This window comes from Mesitornis unicolor, unplaced genomic scaffold, assembly GCF_000695765.1.
Source record: "Mesitornis unicolor isolate BGI_N332 unplaced genomic scaffold, ASM69576v1 scaffold45254, whole genome shotgun sequence".
In the NCBI taxonomy this organism is placed as follows: Eukaryota; Metazoa; Chordata; class Aves; order Mesitornithiformes; family Mesitornithidae; genus Mesitornis; species Mesitornis unicolor.
The window spans coordinates 4,740-25,920 of NW_010180236.1; the positions used below are offsets into that span (position 1 = coordinate 4,740).

General features: G+C 55.6%; 1 protein-coding gene across 1 annotated transcript; it reads right to left on the bottom strand.

Moving 5' to 3' along the window:
- Positions 1–898: 898 nt before the first annotated feature.
- Positions 899–20,540, bottom strand: DGKZ (diacylglycerol kinase, zeta; the record flags this gene model as incomplete). Its single annotated transcript, XM_010183041.1, has 30 exons — positions 899–1,258; positions 3,656–3,755; positions 4,050–4,086; positions 4,581–4,701; positions 5,077–5,120; positions 5,850–5,881; positions 6,420–6,610; positions 7,202–7,242; positions 9,061–9,130; positions 10,288–10,367; positions 10,492–10,592; positions 10,884–11,083; positions 11,349–11,460; positions 11,573–11,646; positions 11,894–11,956; positions 13,006–13,061; positions 13,169–13,247; positions 13,709–13,849; positions 14,253–14,366; positions 14,776–14,836; positions 15,344–15,426; positions 15,709–15,804; positions 16,101–16,172; positions 16,261–16,377; positions 16,698–16,769; positions 17,195–17,263; positions 18,312–18,368; positions 18,712–18,789; positions 19,572–19,667; positions 20,364–20,540. Coding segments are annotated over 30 exons (2,751 nt in total), but the record flags the coding sequence as incomplete, so codon positions are not given.
- Between the last annotated feature and the right edge of the window lie 641 nt (positions 20,541–21,181).

Consider the following 21,181-nt stretch of genomic DNA (forward strand, 5'->3'; position numbering starts at 1 on the left):
TGGGCTGGGCGAGCTCTGAAGTTTTCCCTGCACAGCCCCACACTCAGTCTGGGAGATGGCAGAAGTCAGACTCGGAGGATGCTTGTTGACAGGTTGGGGGGCATGGGGGAATCCCTGAGAGCAGCACTGACCCCAGCACTGCCCCTCCAGCCCAGTGCAACATCAAGCATTGGGGAAGGAGCTGAAGCAGAGAGGGCAGCCAGATTCTAGTCAGTATTTGGGAAATGTAACAGACTCTGCTGCAGCCACTGCCCAGGCCAAGTGCAGCTCTCTACTGTGGCTACGTGCTGCAGCAGGGTTACAAAGAGAAGCCCAGCAAACACTGGGTGTGCACACTGCTCTCCCAGCCCTGCGGAGGGAAGGACAGCGGTGGGCTCGGTACCCTTCCTCCATGCCAACCCTGTCCTCGGCAAGACTGAGACTGGCTGAGCACTAAAGGCAACTGGGAGGGCAGCAGCTGCCCTGCTTCCAGCTGCACCAGCCCCAATGCTCTAAGGAAAGCCTGGGTGTGCCAGAGATCCATCCCATCCCTCCTGCCGCAGAAGGCCCCAGTAGGGCAACACAGAGACCTGGGGAAGCCCCAGAGTGACAGGAGGGGGAAGGAAACAGTGACACAAAGTCATGGTGCTTCACTTGGGGCAAAATCTGAGGCTTTCTGCTCTCTGACCACACAGCCTGTGCCTCCTGTGGCTGTGCCAGACAGGAGAGGAGGAACAGGACATGCCAAGCATCTAAAGGAGGGTCACTGATGGCAGGGAGAGGGTATGAGCAACGATACCCCACAAGGATCATAGGTAGAAGCCTGTGGAAAGGGCACCTGGCATCACTCCCATGGGTGACCTGGACCTTCAGCCAGGCCTGCCCCACCAGGGCTACAGGATGGAGCCCATCCAGGGGAGGGAATGTGGTGGATGAGGGGCAAAGGGGCACACACACAAAGAGCCAGGCTTCAAATCCCAAACACCCACTGTCCTCATAAACAGAGTCCCAGCCCAGCCTGGGGCTGAGCTCTGCTGTCTCAATCTCCTCCGGGGACCAGGCTGACATCTAAGGAGGGCTGGGCCAGACTCACAGCTCTGCCAGTTGCCATCATCCTCTTCTTGTCCTGCCCAAGTTGGCCTGGGCTAAGGCACGCCAAGCACTACACAGCTGTCTCCTGGTCCTCCCGCTGGATCATCTGGTAGTGCTGTCGGTTCTCGAGGTAGGCAGCTAAGTCAGGGTCATTGGCTTTCTCAGCCCGATGCTTGGGGGTGTCTCCCTGCATAAGGGAGGCAAAAGATGTCAGAGCACCGAGCATTGCCCAAACACTCCCTTGGCACCCAAAGGTGCCCTTGTTCCTCCACTGAAAAGGTGGCTGCAGCTGGGTCCAGCAAAGCTTTCAGACGAGTCCTGAGGTGAGCAGCAGTCAAGTGTCCAGGTGCTTGCCATGGAGCAAAAGTGTGCTCCCAAGCAGCCCAACTGCTGTGGGGCTGGAAGCTGTCCCCTGAAGGGCCACTGACCCTGCATGCAGACCAGGACAAAGACCATCCCTGACCATCACCCCTCCCCGAGAGGAGACAAAGGTTGGTTCCTGAGACCTGCTCTTCCCCGGTGCTGGGGAGGCAGGCGGGAGAGGGTGAGGAATGAGGGGTATGTCTGGGGAATGCCCGGGAATACCAACCCCCCTTCCCTCTCACAGCCTGGCTAGCGCTCCCGCTCCTGGAGGGGGATCACATTTCACCAGCTTATTGCAGCCATCTGGACTGTGTCCACTAATGAACTCCCGCACTCCATAAAAAGCAAATCTGTTAACAGCTCCCAGCTCTGTCTCCTCTCCCTCTTTCTCTCCCCCTGCTCCTCACTCCTCGCCAAGCACCCGGACTCTGCTGTGCTGCTGAGAAAAGCCGCAGAGACCTGGCACTCTGCCGCTGCCATTGAAAACAGGCCCCGGAAGGGATGCCTGGCCTGCCTGGCTCATCCCCTGCTGCTCAGCGGGGTACGGGCGGCTGCGGTGGGGTCTGGGGCCTCTTGGGCGACCCGCAGCTGTATTTCTCCAGTAGGAACAGTGGTCAGGCACACAGAGCCTCCGCCAGACCTGGATGCGGCTGTGGACAAAAGCCCACCAGCATGTGGCTGCAGAGAGGTGCGACGCACCAAGAAACTCCTTTTTTTGCAAACGCACTCCAAGATCCGGGCACACTCCACAGTCCCGCACACGTTCCCCCCACACACACGCAGGCAGGGGTAGGGAGACTGCTCTGTGCTTTGGTGTCAGCTCTCCTCAGGGGCCTCCTCTCTGCAGCCCCTGAACACAGGCGCTCATTTAACAAAGTGGGGATAAGACCAGAGGAGGAATTGAGTTTCTTTCCCGTCCCCCTGCAGAAGCCCCACTGCAAGGCTGCCCGCCCGCAGCCTGAAACCGGAGCTGCCAGGGCCCTCCTGCCCGGTGGGGCTGGGGCACACCAACCGGTAAGGCTCAGCCTCCTTCACCGCTGCAGAGTGCAGGATCAGCCCGCTCTGAATTTGTGCCACAGGGCTGACGCTGGGGCTTCTGACAAGGTGGGCTCGTGCCTATGCAGGCCCACTGCGACCCGGGGCCCACATGAGGTCAGGACAGCAGCGGAGAGGGGTCCCCAGACAGCTACAAACCTGGATGCGAGTTCACACAGGCATGTGCAAGCCCCATTCCCCAGGGCAGCCGGCATGCCTGAGCGGGGCTCCCTTTTGTGCTGGCAGGTTGAGGGCTGCTCCCCTCCTTCAGGCAGATGAGGGGGCTGGAGGTAAAGAGGGGCAGTGTCCCCAGAGCTGCCCTCTCCCCTTGCCTCTGCTGGCTGAGTCTCCAATCAGGCCAGCCCCACTCCTGGTGCTGTGCAAGGACCAAGAAGGAACCATGGAAAGCCAGAGATTTGTCTGTATGGCATCTCCCTGGCAGCTCACAACGGGGCTCTGCATTGTCTGAGGTGGCCCCCAAGCTCCACCAGCCCCAGAAAGTTTGCACCCCCCTGGCTGGGCTCCTAGCCTGTCTCCCAGACCCGCAGATTGCACCTTCTTGGCTTGTTACTACATCTCCTCTGCTACAGCCCAACTTTATGAGCTCCACCAGACAGGTGTGACCATGTCCCCTCTGTCGCCCACCAGTCCTGGAAAGCTCCTGTACCAAAACGTGTCCTCAAGCTCCCCTGTCACAGCACCTCTGCCAGGGCTGGCACAACTCCCCGGCACCAAGGCATGTCTCAAGTAACTCGGCATGCAAGGCAAAGGGCCACCACTGCTTGCCCTTGCTCGCCAGCTTCACCCACCGAGAGCAGCTCCCGGTGCCTCCATCATGACTGCTCATGGGGGAAGAGCAGGGGGGAGCCCTGCAGCTGGGAGCTCGATTGCAGGGAGAATGTCCTTGCTCTGACCCCGGAGGGTGGGAAGGGGGAGAAGGGGATGAGACGTTCCAGCCCCTGGCTTCTAATTTAATAAAACAACACTGAGAGAAGCGCAGGGAGGAGAGGGATTTAACCCCTCTGCAGCTGGGCTCTGCTGGCCGAGCATGGGTGCTTCGTATCAGCTCCTCTCTGGCTTGAAAAGACCCCAGCCAAAGTACCCTTTGCTTTGCTCTCCTGCTGCCCCATTCCTGCCAGCCTCCCGGACCCCCAGCAAGCCCCACTGCCAGCCCTCCCACCATCACCTGCAAGTCCGTCTTCATGAGTGAAGCCCCAGCCTCCACGATGTAGTGGCAGATAGTGCGCTGGCGTAAGGCTGCAGCCTGGTGCAAGCTGGTTTCGCCGCTGGGGAGGAGAAAGCAGGAGATATGAGATGTCCCCCCCAAATGAGGACATGCAGAACATGTGGGTGGCAGCAGGGGGACAGCAATTCGGCTGCAGCAGAAGTTTGTGGTGGGTGGTATGCTTGTCCATGCAGCCCTGGCAGAGGAGAGGGTACTGCTTCGGGATAGTCAGTCCAGTGTGGACTGGGAACCAGAGGGAGGTAATTAGAGCGAGGGTGGCTGGTAAGTGCCCAGTCAACTGGTCACCTGGCAGAGGGTCTGGCCAATAGGTAACACAAGTCAGTCAGCAACTTACTTCTCTTCCTCTGTGGCATCGAGGATTTCTGAAGGGGCTGTGGAGAGAAAGACAGTGCAGGGCGAGTGAGACCTGGCTGTGGGACAAAGACACACCCCCTCCCCAGTCTCACACTGCTGCTGTTTTCTTCCCATGCTGCCTGCAAATGCCATGGCTCCAAAGCACTCAGGCCAGCAATGACATCTAAGCCCAGCTGAGACCAGGGAAGAAGAGTTGTTGTGGATTCATTACAGATAAATATCTAAATAAAAATAAAGTAGCCTGTATTTCAGTGGGAGCTGCCAAAAACAACAGGTCAGCTGCCCTGAAGGCAGAAGCAGGACACCGAGAGACATGCCGGTCCCTGCAAGGATGGGACCATACCATGTAACAGCCACAGGGACACCCCAACACTGGCAGACAGGTGCCAGGGAAAGCCCATCTGCTAGAAGGAGGATGTGGCAAACCTGGAGGGGAAAGTTCCACACCCAGGAGCATTCCCTCCAAGCAGAGTGTCGGGCTTTTTCGGGTGCTCCTCTGGTCCCAGCTCACCATTCTCGATGATGTATTTGACGATGTCCTTGCTCCCCGATCTGACAGCATGGTGGAGGACAGTCTGGCCCAAGGAGTCTCGCACCATCAGGTCTCTTCCAGCCCGGTGCAGCTCTTTGAACTACAGGATTGCCAGATTGCTCAGGATTAGTTGCCTTTCCCAGCTCCAAGCCCCAAGCCCCAGCATCGTGTCCCCAGTGTGCCCAGCAGGTTGTGTGGATGTTCGGGGCCTGGTGGGGAGCTTTGTCAGCCACACCACCAAGTCCCTTCCCTCCTCGTCCCCAGAGCCTCAGAACAGGGCTTCTTGCCAGAAGCCTGCCTGGTTTCCAGCTGCTCCTGGAGGAAGGCCCTTGACAGGAGCTGCTCCAGGAGAATCACGGAGCACAACTGGCAGGTCTTCCCACAGCCTGAGGGGCACGCCAGGCAGGCAGGCTGTGGGGCAAGCACCCAGAGCCAGCCCTGGCTGCACACTGCAGGAGGCAGCGGGAGCACCTACCTTGCTGAAATTGCCACTCTTGGCAGCTTCTATCAGAAGGTTGTCTGCAAAAAAGGGAGATGAGTGGGGGTCAGAAAAGCCAAGCTGTAATGTTGTTTATCTAACTAGGGAGCCAAGGGTTGGGCACCAGAGGCTCAGCAGTCAGCTGGAGCTCCTCCAGGTGCTAACCCCTGGGTCAGATTGGTTTTACATGGCTTCTCCACCTTCAGGCATTTAAGGGACAAGCTGGGGGAAGGCGGGAGACCTCATGTAGCTGGGGGTGTAGCCAGACCTCAGCCCCAGGGAGGTGCGTGTGCAAGGGGAGCAGTCTCTGCCCATGGGCAGGATGACTTTTGATGGAAGTGGGGAGCAGATCTCCTGGGCGTCAGCCAGCGGCCGAGACGCCTCTCACCCATGACTCACTCACACTTCCAGGCACTGGGCTCTGCTCAAGCTCCAGGAAACAATTTCCATTTGCTCAGCTCGGTGAGGCCCCTGACCTTGTGCTCCCACCTCCCGAGCTCTGCAGGTGGAGATTAACCCCTCAGCTATGCCATTTCCCGCACGGTGGAGTCAGGAAGGCGCCTGGCCAGGCTACCCCACAAATCACTGTCAGGTCTCTCCTGCCCACCTCTGGGGTCACCTGCCCACAAGACTCCATGCTCCTGCCTAGCACACAGGCAGCAGGGCTCCTGCCTGCACGTCAAGGAAAGAACAAGCCAAAAAAAACATGGCAGGAGGACAAAACAGCGTGACCTAAGAGGGGGTGCGACAAGGGGTGGGACAGGACTCACCTTTGTGCGGGAGGCAGTGCTCAGGCTCAGCGCTAGAAGGGAAGATGAAAAGGTGTAACCAACCCTGCCAGTGCTTGCAGCAGATTGCCCAAAAGGGCACGCCGTGGGCAGAGGGATGGCTGTGGAGAAGCCTGCCTGCAGCACTCCTCCAGCAGACAGAAGCAGAGGCAGGCGAGGGGACTTGGTTGCTCTTTGGCCGTGCCATCTGCTCCTTTTCTTCCCCATCCCCACTTCCATTTCTACTGCTACTCCCTGCTCCATTGCTCACCCATACCCAGGGCTGGCCTCAGTTGGGTCAAAGACACCCATGCCCTTTGCCCCATGGGCCAGGTGCTGAAGCTTGACCCCAAGGCCACCTAGTGCTGCCCCACTGCTTCCAGCAGCACTGGCAGAGGAGCAGGAAAGACAGGATGGCATCTCATCCCTTGGTCTAACTCAGCACGGAATTCCTGCTCGCTTCCAGAGAGCCCTCCTGTAATCTGGCCCACAGATCAATGCTGTGAAGCCAGCCCTGGCTATCCCAACACTGCCCATCCTTCCTGAGGTCCAGCACCCCCATTCCAGACTCACCTGGGGGCAGAGGAGGAGGATGGAGAGTGGGAAGAGGAGGGGAATGCAAAATGATGCCCAGTGGGTGCGGCAGATGAGTCGACAAGGTCAGGCATGGCAGGAGAGGTGCCCACAGTCTGGGTGATCACTAGCTCTGGGTCCAGCACATAGAGCTCATCCTGAGAGATCTCTGTCACATAGTTGAGATGCTCCTGAAAGACACAAGTCAGCCCTCCTCAGAAGCAAGACCTACTTCTGCATAGCTCCATCCCCTCCCATCCCATGCCTTGTAGCCCACCCACTCCTCAGCAGAGCCATGGTGGCTTGAAGAGTCCTGGGACCTGTGACCGGGAAGCCTCTGTGTCTCCTTGTTCTTTTCAGGATTCCTATCCTTGCTAACTTAGCAGATGACCCATAAATCTCATCTCCAGGTCCCAGATCATAAGGTAAAGTATTTAATATTGGTTAAGATTATCCCAATCAGTGCATCCCTTGGCCAACCTTGCTACATTGCTATTCCTTACCCACTCCACTGTGGGACCCTGCAGGCAGCTTCCAACTCAAGATTCTGCTCCCACTCACATTTCCTCCCTATTCTGCAGGAACCAGGAGGTGCTGGGGCAGGTCCCGGGCCAGGCTCATCGCAATCCCCCTCAGAGGATGCTACAGGGCAGGGCAGCAATGCAAGACCTATGTATCCCCAAGGCTAAGTCTGCCTGTTGGTCTGCATGAATGTGGGACAGCCAAGAACCTTCCCAGCAGATGCCAGGGGGGATGATGGCAGAGGACAAGGCCACCCTCACCTGTGCACGGTCTATCCTGTAGAACCGATCGGCCGTGGTTGCTGTAAGACAGGGACAGAGCGAGACAGGGTGATTCTTGGCATGAGGCAAGAGAGACGGCCACTTTCAACCACCAACTGACAGTGAACTATCCAGGCACTTTGTGGCTTGCACAGAGGGCACAGCAAAGCAAACAGCACCCCCTGACCAGGAGTACCCCCCTTCCCTTTGGGATCCTGCTGCTGTCTTTATCTGAGAGGCAGCCCCTTGAGCCTGCAGACCACCATGTCCCTGTGCCACATGTCTTTGCTTGCGATCTCTTCCTTGATGACTCCTGGCAAGGAGCCACAGAGAAGGCAAGAACATGCCTGGCTGGCACCATGGCCTTTCTGGGTGCTTTTAGGTGCTCTAGCATAAGCCCAAGCAGACAAAGCTCAGAGCTGTGCAGTGCTCATCTCAGCATTCACTTGCACCAGGTGAGGAACTGCTCCAATTTGACGTGATGCACCTTGTTGCACAGCACTGAGAAACAGGGGCACTAAGTGGGGCTGGGAGAAGATGGAGCTCTGAGTAACTTGACTGAGTAATGTCTCAGACCACAAGGCCACATCAGAGCTTGTGACTGCCAGGTACAATGGAACACACCACCACCAGCTGCAGATGCAAGCCTCCATCTCCTAGGACAGCAGCAGAGCTTCAAACCAGCCTGCAGCCTGTTGCTGGCAGCAGCCTGTCCAAGTGCATCTCTCGGCTCGTCCTTAAAGGAGAGGTCCCCACAACAGGAGATTTGCTCCTACAAAACCCATGGAGCAAGTAGCTGTGCTGGAGCCAGATCCATGCAGCCACCACCCCCAGGGAGGCAGAGAGGGTCTGGGGACTTATGGTATCACCAGGGGAGAGCAGGACAAGCAAGAGCACAGAGCCAGGACAACTGGGTCCTCACACAGGGTGGCACTTCCCCTGTGTCCCGCCAGGCCGCTGGTGCCTGCCCAGGCAAAGTTGCTGTGGTGAGACCCTTGGGGACTTGGGGAATCCCCTCCACAAACAGAGTGGGCATGGGCCAGAGCAGATGAGAGGGGTGAAAGGGCCCCATTTGTCCTGTCCTGGCTGGAGATTTACAGCCAGGGTGCTGCTGCTGAAGGCCTGTAATTCAGCCACTTGAATGAGCCTGTGCTGCCTTCAATGAGGCTCTGGACTCTTTCCTGACACATTTTCCTGAGCCCAGAACCTGCTGCTGGGAGCCTGGCAGGAAGAGGGAAAGCGGTCCTGGTGCAGCTGTCCTGGTAGTGACATCTGGGCGCAGCAGCACCAGCAGCTCCACATGCAGGGCTGCCACCCCAAAGGGTGAAGCTGCACCCTCTCTGCCTAGCATGAAGCTTCCCAGGCCCATGGTGCACTTTGGTTGTGCTCTGCTGCTGGGAAGTCAGGGAGATGAAGTGCCACAAGGAGTCATTTCTCTCGGCCAGCTTGCAGGCACAGAGGGAGAGCTCTGGAGCCTCTCGGGCAGTGAAAGCGAAGGGAGAGGAGAAAGCTGCTTTCAGGCAGCTGAGAAGGAGCACCTGGTACAGGGGACCCTGCACCACCGGGATGCTCCTGGTGAAGCCCTCTCCTCGCGTGCTGGAGCAGGAGGGCCCCCTGCCTGCAAGACACAGGAGAGCAACTCTCGCAGTCCCACAGTGACCAGCAGACACCTCTAGCTCCACTCGTGGTCAGCAGCCAGAGACACAGACTAGGGCAAAAAACTGATGCATGTGGCTGCAAAGACCCCAACATCCGTAAGTCCCAAGTCCCACGTGGCTCTCAGTGGCTTGTCACTAAGGGTCTGTCCCCTTACTCCCCCAAATTCAGACACAGCACTCTCAGGGGAAGGTGATACTCACAGTCCAGGAAGCACCACTTGGGCGACAGCTTCTGGGATGACAGTGTCTTCGGTTTGGCTCCATCTCCCTCCTGTATAAAAAAAAAGAAGAGGATAAATGCATATCTCTTATCCTCTCCATCTATCCCCAGAGTGCCCCTCCTGCTTTGGCAAGTCCCTGCAGACATGGAGGACCACAGGTGCTTGGATGGAAAGGGGAACTTGAAAACAGGCACAGCATGCAGCAACGGGAAGCAGCATGGAGCAGACTGGAGCTGACACACAACAGCTCACTGAAGAGAGAAGTGCCACAAAACGAGCCCATGAGACTGGCACGGTGGACAGGACAGATGGGCCCGGGATGACGGAGCGAGGCCATACACACCTGAAAGAGCAGGCGCTCTAAAGCAGAGGGCTGTGGAGGGAAATCCTGCAGAAAGGCAAGGTGTGCCGTTACAGCCTTTGTCTGGGCAGCCCCCCAGCCCCTCTCTCGTCCCACTGGGGTTGTTTAATGTGCAACACACATTACACATGGCCTGGCCAAGGTCCCTGGTCCCTGCCCTGCTTTGAGGCCAGAGCACAGCGGTTGCCCAAGGGGAGTAAACCCTGGCATAAGAGCCAGCTAACTGGGGACTGATTTTCTCCTTTCAGTCTTCTGGGAGAAAATCAGACTGAGCAGTGTGGCACCAGGAGGCACACTGTGGGCTCAGAAGGAATTGGTCACCAGCAGCAAGGGTGACACAGCCTGTGGCTGGGTCACGGACTCACACTGGCACATTGGCAGGAGCACAAAAGTTAGTACTTGCAAATGCAAGACTTGAAGCAGGGGACAGCCCTAATCCAGGCACCTGGGCAGGGCAGAGCTGCGCCAGGAAAGACAGAGCCTGCAGAGGGCTGAAGGAACACAGCACAACAAAGGGGCAGAGGAAAGGCCTCCTCAAAGGCCCAGGACGTGACCCCCACAGGATCGTGCTAGATTTTTCCACTGCCCCGTAATTTTTCTGGGCCACCAGAACAAGGTCAGAAGAGTAACACTGAGAAAGAAGCTGCAAGAGAACAGGGAGCAACAGGCCATCCAAATTGGGATCCTGTCTCCACCATGTTGTGAAGGCAAACTGTGACCTGCTACCAGAAGCCGAAGTGTGTGTGCACACGTGTGTGTGTTGGAGCATGCAAGTCAAGGAGGCTTAGAAATCCCTTCCCTGAGCCCCTCCATCCAGCCATGACCACTACCCATGCAACACCTCACCTCCTGCAGCCTTTCAATTTGGGTCCGGCACAACTCCAGGTCGCTGTCTCCAGGAACCACAATGATCCCCAGCGGCACAGCTGCACGACAGGGCACAGACACGAGTCAGGGAGCAGCCTGTGCTGCATCCCCAACACCTCACACAGCCGAGCTGAGGGCACTGCCAGACTCAGGAACTGCAGCTCCCACCCCTTGGTCACTCACAGGCTTCCTTGAGCTTTTCCTTGTCATAGTGCAGTGCCTCGTAGTCACGCATGCTGATTCGGCTCACCCGGATCCGCAGCCGCTCAGGCACTGGCTGCTGGCTGCATGCAGGGAGGAACAAGAAGGGAAGGGATCAGAAAGTGACAGTCTACTTTCTTCTTATCCCACTCACCCCTGCAAAACAGGCAAGAGCACAGACTGAGCTGGGGAGCTTGGCACCACCAGCTTCTCCAGCATCAAGGTCTGGCCATACTTCTGTGACCTGTTTCCTTCCCAGGCCCTTCATGAGAGAGGATCAAAATGCCTCTGGGAGAGATGGATCAGTCCCATCCCTTCCCCCTCCATCCATTCTACTTTGGAGAGGAGGTGGCAGATTGATCTGAGGAACCTACTCATTGAGCAGAGGCATGGAGTTGCGCCGCTTGGTCTTCTGCACCATGTTGGCTTGATTGCGCAGGGAGATGTGGATGCAAGAAGCTGCCAGCTTGCAGGGCTCTCCATCTACCTGCATGGGGATGGCCTTGGACGTGGTGAGAACTACCTGCCGGCACTGGCACAGCCGCTCCCCATGGCCACCGACCTGCAAGGCAGCCTGTGAAAGGGTTCAGAGTGAGAGCAGACCACAGACTGAAGGGTGGATGGGGGGAGTACCCATCGTCAGCCAGATACCACAACTGAACCAAGTTCTGGAAGGGACCCACAGAGACTAGAGCATGACAGCACCTTGCCTACATCTCAGAGAGCAGACACTGTCACATGGGCCAGCACCACAGCTCCTCAGCAGAGAAGCCGGGGGTCTGGCTGACGCCTGGTCAATGGGAGCTAGCCAGCTGCAGCTGGCAACAGCACTGACTCACCAGGGATGTCATGGTGAAGCCAATAACTTCAATGCAGCCATCATCATGGCGCTGGGGCTCAAAGTCATGGTGCTCCCCAGGGTTGCCCCAGGGCATGGTGCCTGCACAGTACCTGTGAAGGGATGGCAAGTGATGCACAGACAGGTTCCCTCAAACCTGGGCAGGGACCTGTGGCATGGGGATGAGGAGCCCAGCACATGAGGGCAGGTCCTGGGGCTGCTCACCTGGGGATGTTCAGGAAGACCAGGCACTGGGGCTTCAGGTCCTGGATCTTAGAGGTCAGGTCTGCCCCATCGCACTGGAGACAACACAGAGGTGTTCAGACTGCTGTTAATGAGGAGGCTTGGCCCACCCTACCCACCTGAGAGGAAATCACTTCCCTATCTGCTCTCCACAGTGACTGTCCTCCACACCAAGGGAAGTCAGTGTCCCCACAAACACATCCTCTCCCCAATCCCGAGATACCCAGTGTGCCAAAGGAACACACTCCTCACCCCTTGGCAGCTCAACCCCCTCCCTGGCCCAGAGCACCCCTGGACACTCACAACCAATTTGATGTGCTTTGCCAAGTCTTTGGAGCTCCCTGTGAGGAAGTCGGAGAAAGCCGTCTGCCAAGGCAAGAGACAGCATTAGCACCCACACGTTCACTGAAATGGGCAGCCAGGAAGCCTGTCACCAACCTTCAGACCTCAGCTGCTGAGAGCAGCAAATCCCTTCAATGTCCATTGGCAGAAGCCCTATCTTCTCCCCTCCCAAAACAGATCCATTCCTCTGGCCATTTTGCCTAGCAAAAACCTTGGGACACCTTTAGCAACACCCTCCAGTATTTCCTTGCCAGCCCAGTCTCAGCTTTAGGGAAGAGCTGGCAAGGTGGGTCAAGGAGGAGACTCTAGTGAGAGACTCTAGTCACAAGAGACAAACTCAGTCTCAAGCTGCAATGAGGTACCATAAAACAGAGCTGATGTGATCCCATCTAGAGATACCAGGAGAGACAGTATGGCCTCTTTTACATAGATCATAGGTTCCCCTTTGGATTTAACTGTACAGAGAGGAGACACAAACAGGAGAGATGTGAGAAGGTACACAGCAGCACTTTGGCCTTTAGTCTTGTTCAAATACTGGTCACCCAGCCACCTGGGTAGGCAGGTATATTGAGGATGGGGGGGATGGACAAAGAAAGATACCACTGAGACACAAAGCTCTAGGGGTGAGATACAGAAGGGTGGCATAATTAGCCAGGGAGCTGTAGCTGGTCTAAGGTATAAAATACAATACCAAAGCAGTGTGGGGACTCTATGGAAAGGCTTCCCATTCCTCTGCAGGGGGCACTGTGCCTGCCCCCCCACAGCTCCAAGGAGGTCCTGCCTGGGTGACCATCCATGAGTTGGAGAGCAAGAACAATAGTGGCAGGAGATCAAGACAGCAACTGAATGGCAGGCCAGAGAGCAAGCTGTACTGCCAGCAGCACTTGCGGCCAAAGAGGAGCTGCGACTCCCAGGGCTGCAGCCTTGCTTCACGGAGGCTCAGCGTGGGTGCACGTGAAGGCCTTTGTAACCCAGACGAGTGAGTTGAGGGTGCAGACAGGAGATGGGGCCCGTGCTCCAGCTGATGCTAAGGCTGCTGTGAAGGCATGCCCTGATACCCTCCACGCACTCACCCCAGCATAGAACATTTTATTCCGAAACCGGCTGTTGAACTTCTCCGGGTTGGCCTCTAGGGAAAGGAGAAAAAAGTCCAGGTCACTGGCCTGCATGCAGAAATACTTTACTTGCCTGCTCTCTCACCACAGACCCTGCCCCAGCCCTGCCTCCCCCCTGTACCTCGGGATTCGTGGAACTCCAGTGTCACCCGTGCGTCAAAGCCAAGACTGAAATAGTTATTAAAGACATCCAAGGGGAGCTGAAATGGAGAAGAGGAACAAAGATGAGATTGCCAGTGTGTGGCCACACCAAAGACAAGATCAGGCTACAGCAGAGCCATGCACTGTGTTCATGAGGCTGAGGGGAAAATACAGAGGTCACCAGCCTGAGATGATGGACTGGCCCCTGGCTCCTAGGGGCAAGGGATGTGACCCAAGGGGACATAATCTGGTCTCCAAGATACCAGCAATCACCCATGTTTCTGCTAAAGAAACAGTTTCAGAGAGGACTGGGCTTATAAGCATGTTGCAAGCTGTGGTTAAAAACTTCAGGTGGACATTCAGTCCAGATCTCTACATTCCTCGCCATGAGTCAGAGCCATAAGGAGAGGCGTGGAGCTGCAGCAGGGAAATGCCAGCCCAACACCCTGCCTGAGCCAGTGGGAGAAGGACAACACAGACCTCCAACACAGGAAACAAATGTGGAGAGGAGGTGTCCCACCTTCTCAGTGGCCGTCTCATCCTTTTCCTCAGGGTTCGCATCGGGGTTTGGCTCCACATGGAGGTTCCAGCGATCGAGCTGCACAATGTTCCCATCTTCAACGTGCGACAGGATCTTGGACAGAGGCTCATCTGTGTAACCCTGGTGAAGAGTAGGACTTGGTGAGCCTCCTATCTGCCTTCTGCAGAGGTGTCTTCTTCTTTGGGAAGGACATCCCATAACAAAGGATGTGGAAAAGATTGATTCTACTTGGATGTTCAACAAAGTGGGACTTTAAATTTAAAAACAATACATCCTCCTTCTAAAAATCTCCCCAAATTTGAAATAATGATTGCCTTTGTTAATGCCCTAATACATTATAACTCAATTCAGAATAATTCAAAAGTCAGACAAAGAGTAACATCCAAACTGCACTTTTTTGTTGGTCTGTAGTTAGGGAAAGTCAAAAAGGCAGTCAGTGCAAATCCCCACCCATGTGTCTGAAACTGGAGCTGAAGCACTCAGCCCCCATCATCAGCAGTGAGCTCTTCTGCCCGTCACTTACCCCTCCCCAGTTCAGCGTCCTGGCCAAGTCATTCCCTGTCCCCAAAGGTAGGATCGCCACAGGAGGAGGTGGGTTGAGGCGTAACTGGTCCAGAATGGAGAGTATCCAGCCCACCTGCTCGAGCAAGAGTGCACCACGAAATGGTTGGTTATGTCAGGGACCAGCAGGCAGAGGGAGGTGACTCGGAGCACTAGCCATGGCAGAGGGGCAGAGATGGGGTCCCCTTAGCCACCACTGAGGCTATTCACTGTCTTTAATGCTCCAAACAAGTGCTGAAGGAGGTACCAGTAATCTCAGTGAGGACACTGGCCTCAAAAAGGGCTACAAATCCAGACGTGCCATAGACTAGCACACTCTGGAGCAGTGCACAAGGAGACTCACAGTATTTGGTGCCACCAGCTGTACCATGAACACAGTGCACACGTTTTGCCCTGTTCTGGATTACAGTGAGGAGGACTGTTGCTGGCACTGGAAAGGCCTGGGGTGAGAGGTACTGCAGGCACAGAGGGGCTGGGGGACTCACCGTGCCGTCTCCCCCGCATGCCAGGATCCGGAGGTTGTGAACCTTGCGGTACAGCTCCAGCCTGCAAGGAACAGAGAGGATAAGGAGAGGAGAGCAGAGGCACAGAAGGTGCTCCACAGCAGCTGCAGTGCTCCCTGCCCTCACAGAGCCTGTGGCATTCACACAGCCACATGTGTGCCTCCCTCCCCATCGCCACAGCAGTTCACAGCAGTGACCACAGTAACTTTGGCTCCACCAGCTCTTGCAGAGGAAGAGCAAGTCTGTGTACACATAGGTAAGCCAAAACACAAGCAGACAAGACCCACATGACGTTAATGTAACGTAACGAACTAGATTTGGGTATGTCACCCTAAAGCTTGTCTCTTTGCCACTAGCCTTAAGATTAGACCAGCCCTCCAGCAGGAAATACTGCAAAGGTCAGGACTTGCCTCAAGGTATCCTAGAGACTCGTTGGAGGTCTCTTTGCACAAAAGAGGTATGGAGCATCAGGCATCTGCCCGCTGCAGGAAGAGCTCTGGGGAGGGATCTCTGGGGCAGGGACAGGGGTTCTGCCCCCATCAGTACTCACGCCTCCTTGGGTCCACCCTGGCTGAGGTCGAAAACTTGCCGGGGGTTGAGATACCACATGAAGGACTGGATGATTTTAGCTCCCTGTGAGGACAAGCAAGAATTCAGCAGGGAATAGGGAGTTCCAAGTGGGCAGAGGGAAGAAGGCATCTGGTCTCAAGGACAGGCCAAGACAATGGCATTCTGGAGGGACTCAGGCAAAGCCTGGCCTAGGTGGGGGTTGTCGGGCAGCAAACTGGCATTGTGGAGGTTGCCTTGCCTCTTCTGCAGCTGAGACATTACCAAAACTATGCTGAATCCTCAACAGCCAAAAGGCAATGCCCCCATAGAGCTGCATTCTCAGGGAGATACAGGACAAGGCCCTACCTGATTCCCACCGCTCTTAGGGTTCACAAACACCAGCAAGGGCTTCATAAGAGGAGCTGGCATGGGCTTGATGACAAACGGTTTCCACCTCCCTTCCTGCAAGAGACAACACAGATCCTTCAATGAATCTGAGGAAATGCAAACTCCCACCTCCAGCTGAGCCCTAACATCACGCATGGTCAGAAGTGGAAGAGAAAACATCCCAGCCACCTGATAAGCCTTATAGCTGCAATGTGCCCTGCTAGCAGACATCCTCCCTCCACCTCACCCTCCTTAACCTCAGAGCAGACATTAAACTCAGAAAAGTCCCCTTGTTTCCCAGTCCTGCTCCTGCCTGCCCAGTCCCTCCACCCTTCCAACACAAGGTGGTTCCCTGTCCCCTCATCTCTTACCTCGGCCCCTTTTTTGCTGGATTTCCGCTTGAACGATGTCCGCTTCTTCTTCTTACTAGATTTCAGTGGGTTCTGGAGAGAAAAGAAACCCCCAAAATCCATGAGCTGCTGCTGGGCAAGCAGGTGTTGTGAAAGAGCCACAAGAGCTGAGGGGAGTTACCTGGGGCCGTCGGACCCGCAGAATCCAGGTTGGAGGAACGACAACAGCAGCATGAGCCCCCAGCGAGCAGGGCTCTTCAATGTGTTGCAGCATGAAACACGACACTTTGCTATGATACTGCGGAAGGACAAGAGGAGAGAGAGAGAAAACTCGGCTACTCAGTTCGCCAGGAACAGCCACCTTCTCCTCCTTCCAGCTCCCCCATGCCAGTGCAGGGAGCGCTGGAGGAACCATGCAGGAATTTTGTAATGGGAAGGCAATGAGGAGAAAGTTTCTCATAGGAGCTCCACAGTACAGCTACCACAGTACAGCCTCTCCCAGTAAGAAGAGCTGTTAAGGGCAGGCTGCAGAGAAGCATCTTGGGAAGTCCCAGCAGAAAGCAGAGGTCATTAGATGTGGAGCAGGTTGGTAAGGTGTTCAATGGGGGCTTTGCTCACCGCTTGTTTGCACCAGGAACAGCTGATGGCTACAATCTCTTTACTGTGGAAGGCAAACTTCTGCTGGAAACCCTATGGAGGGAAGGAAAAGAGGCTCAGGGAATTCCCTCGCAGCTTTCTACCACCCAACACAACTTTCACACGACCAAGAGAGACGTTACCAAAGAGAGCATGCCTGCAGCTGGAGCCTCCCGATCTCTGTCAGATAACCCCAACCACCACTACAGCACCAGGGAGGCCACTGTGCTCTGCAGGGGTGTCCCTATTGCCCAAGGAAAGCATATCAGGAAGAGAGTCCCCTCCAGGATTGACTGGGCCCAGGGGACAAGTCTACGTGGGAAGCACTTACGTAGTGCTTCACTGTGCAAAACAGAGCAGGCATCTTGGTGCTGTTGTAGGCTGCTGCTGCCAAACAGGAGTGGTGGGATATCTCTGTCTTTGATTTGACCTTAGATTTCCTTCAGACTGAGAAAAAAACCCAACAGATGCCCTCTTACCTTGCCACACTGCCGGCATTTCCCTTCCTGCCTCCTTCGGTGTACCCAGTGATGCCGGACAACTATGGGCTTAAGAAAAAAAAAAAGAGAAAAAAAAAGTGAAAAGCCCAGCATGAGAGGGCAGGAACAGGCAGGAGAAATAGACCCAAGCCAGCCAAGACCTCAGCTTTTGCAGCATGCACACCTGCTGCTCACATATGCCAGCCCCAGCACTCTGGGAGAAGGCAAAAGTAAGTGAAGGACAAATAAAGGAGCTAGACCAAGAGTGACGTGAGGAGGAGGGCCTCACAACAGAAGAAGCAAAGGAAGAAAAGAAAGGTTTAAAGTGATGTTGAAAGCTTCACCTTACCAGTTCACACTGACATTTCTGAGCAAGCAGCCCTGTGTTTGAGTACCTTTCGCCTACTGTGTCTGCTGTGCCAACACAAACACACTGTGGAGGCAGCAGCTGTGTTACCATAAAGGCCCATGACAGAACCTTTGACACCCACACCAGAGCACCCCATGGGCTATGCTGGCTCTACAGGCTGGAGGGTGAAGCATGAAGGCTGACAGGTACCTCTACCACTGCAGCTCAGCAGACAGGTCCCAGGCCAACACTTACACCCACTACATTAAAACGTGGGATAAAAGGATCTGACAGCACCACTGTGGGCATCTTCCAGATACCTGGAGTACCTGTGGCACCCACATCAGGGCTGAGTGATAAAGCAAGAAGTGAGCCCATATTGCACCCTTCCAAACTCTGGGAGACTTGGGGACCCGCTGTTTGCCACAGCCTTCTCTACTTGCTTGGGGAACAGCACAAGGGGGAAAAAGCTCTCCCAGAAACAACTGTTTGCAGATTCTGCCCATACAGATGCAGAAGCTTTAGAACATACAAAACCAGCAGATGCTCTGCATTTGCTGTCGTGAGCTCCTCACTCCTCACACCCAGACTGTGCTGCTGCATTGCAAAGAAAGATCCCTTTTACTGCAACATCCCCTATGAGCTGGGAGGCAGCACAATGACTGCACTCTGATGGGCAATGTGCTGGAAGCATCTGATGCCTTTGCCACCAAACTGGGAAGGTGAGGGGTGTCAGACATGGGGCAGTATCCCAGGCACATCTCTCACCTCCCGTACGTTCCGGGATCCTGATTCCCTGAAGGAAGGTTTGCAGCGGAAATTTATCTGTAGATTGAAAACACACGAGAGGAATCAGTAAAAGCATCACACCCAAAGGAAACCTACTGGAGTTTATTTTACTACAGCAGGCCCAAAGACTCTGAAGATGTTTGGTGCTTGCCACAAAACCTCCCACATATCTCTGTTACTGAACAAAATTGAACCTGGGTTCCCAATCATGTCACTAGGTGGTCCTTTTTGTAATGTCTCCTCAGAAGACTGCTCTCTGCAATGACACATTGCAGTTCCCAAATCTTCTTATGATTCACTACCCAAGAGGAAGGGCTGCCCAGGAAAACACTGTTACAACTTTGTGAGCCACAGAGAGGGCTTATCAGGCTCTACTCACTTTCTCCAGCTGTTCAATGCAGGGTGTATGCACTACGATCTTGCAGGCTGCACACTTACGCCTGGAGAGAGGTTTTTGCTGGAGGATGAGAAAAGGGGAATGAAAACATGCGTGTGAATAACAGTGTTCAGAGGCCAGCAAGTTCAGCCTCCCATCACACCTCCTTCATGTATTTCAGGATGTAGAACAAGTCCTGTAGGAAAGCTAGACATAACCTAGACTCCTTGCAAGTGAAGGGATCCAAGCATGTGCCTAGAGCAGATGGTCTCAAGTCTGGGACAGAGCAGGGAGGTGCTCTCCTGCTGTCCTGTCCCCTAGTCCTTGGCTTCCTCTGACACTGCCTGAGAGCACCATGGAGGCCAGTCTGGGAGGCACCTGCAGGGCTCCCATGAGCAGGCACAGGATGGCATCACTGCTCCGTGTCCCACAGGACTGAGCCTGCAAGCTGGGAGGAAGGACTGCAGCAACCCCGTAAGATCAGTGCTGCCTGCAGGGTGAAGAGGCAGCAGGCCTGGGTCTCCAGTGCTCACTTTTCTTCTCTACTGAAAGGTCTTGTTCAGATTGTCTCTAAGGGCATGGGACCCCAACGGCCTCTCCCTAGAATATCATCGTATCACTTCCAGGCGAGCGGCAAGCCTGCCTCAGGTTCCCAGTGCTAACAGAGCACCAGCACTGGCAGAAACTGGGGATGTAGCCCTCCAGCGCGCAGTGGTAGGAGGGACACGCTCGCAATGCCTTAGCGGCCTCCTAGCCCCCTGCACAGCCCCCAGCAGCAGCAGCGGGGCCTTTGCGGTCTCCCCGCCGGGTGGCAGCACAGTCCACATCTGCGGCCCTGGCCAGGAGGACAGCGGGTGACTCACCAGCAGCTTTGCCATACAGTTCTGCTCCCCAACGTAGCAGAAGTCCCCAGAGACATTGGTCTCAAACCAGATGTGCTCCCCATAGACCGCAGTCTCCTGAAAGGCACAAGACAACAAGGTTTTCTGAGAGCACTTCCCAGACAGGCATCTGAGCCCCTAAAATGCTTTGTGCGAGGGACAAGATACTGGACATTGGCAGGGGAGTGGGAGGTTGGAGCTAGGTACAGGAGACAAGATGCACAGAACAACCAGGGCCAACATCTGGACAGAGGAACCTCAGGAAGCTGCTGCTGTTGGAAATGAGAGGGCCTCAGGAAACCACCTCCAAGGCCTACAGCCCAGTATTCTGCACAGAGGTGCTGCTTCCATCACCCCCTGAGAGGAGGCAATGGGGCAAATTCAATGCAAGGGACTCTCCTGAAACAGCTTCTGTTCTACGACCTCAGGGTGCAACTTAAAAACCTGCCAGGATTTGTCTGTGAAGGAGCAGGGGCTTGCTCCTGTTCCTTGGCCCTAGCCACCAGAAGACTTTGGCTGCCAGGAGCAGAAGAGCTGACAGTGGAGGACCTATGCCATCCTCCCAGGAACCACCTGTGCCTGCACAGCCTCTCCTTGCAGCATTAAAGGGTGCTGCCAGCAGCACAGATGCTAGCACCAGCTGGTGGCAATGGTGGAGGCCATAAATGTGTCAAAGCTGAAGTCACCTGGGAAGCCTCAGCCTGGGAAGAGCCTGCTGCTTCTTGGCCGGGAGCCCATTCCATGCAATGCCCAGTAAAATGCGCTACAACTTACACTCCAGTCCACAGCGCTGCGTATCTGCCTCTCCGAGTCGCTCCTCATGGCTACTGCAGGGTTTGGCTGGGCTACCATGTGCTGGAGGCTGGACTTGGCAATAGCTTTTCTGGAAGACACATGAGGGCTGGCTATTAGATCAGGAGGGGAGGAATAGGTGCAAAGCACAACCTGCTTCTAGGATGGACAGTGAGGCTGGAGCAGGAAAGCATTCTCAGGACCAAGTGGCTGGAAATGAGGAGAACCTCCAGCACAGCTGGCTAAGGAGCATCTGCTCCTCTGAGGAAGCCCTGTGGGATGAAGTGGCACTGGCACATTGCTGACAGCTCAGCAAAGGGCACAGCCTGGGCCGCAGGGTCAAAGCCCTCAGGGATGATGGCTCCATTGCAAAACAGCCTGAGAGGCTCCACTGAGCTGTGGTGGTAGGGCTGCCTCTGCAGGGACAACCCAGAGCCCATGCCCCACAGAGGGTCCCCACAGCTCTCCCATATCAAGGCACCTCAGAGCCTGGGGCATTTTCAGGGAGCAGCACAACTGGCTGGAAAAAAAGAAGCTGTTTTTTGGGGGCTAGCTAGCTTCTCTCAGGTGTACTAGGGTGGAGGAAAGGAGCAGCAGAGCCAACTAGCTGGAGAAAGTGTGCAACTCCAGCCCACAGCCAAGCCTGCCACCTCCCTCAAGCCTCGAACTGGGAGGAGGGGATGTCTGCAAGCCCTGGGTGCTACACTGAGAGCATCAGAGGCAGTGGGAGATACTCAAGGGACACAAGTAGCACTGCAAGACACCGATGGCAGCCAGGGCCAATGGTACCGAGCCCCTTC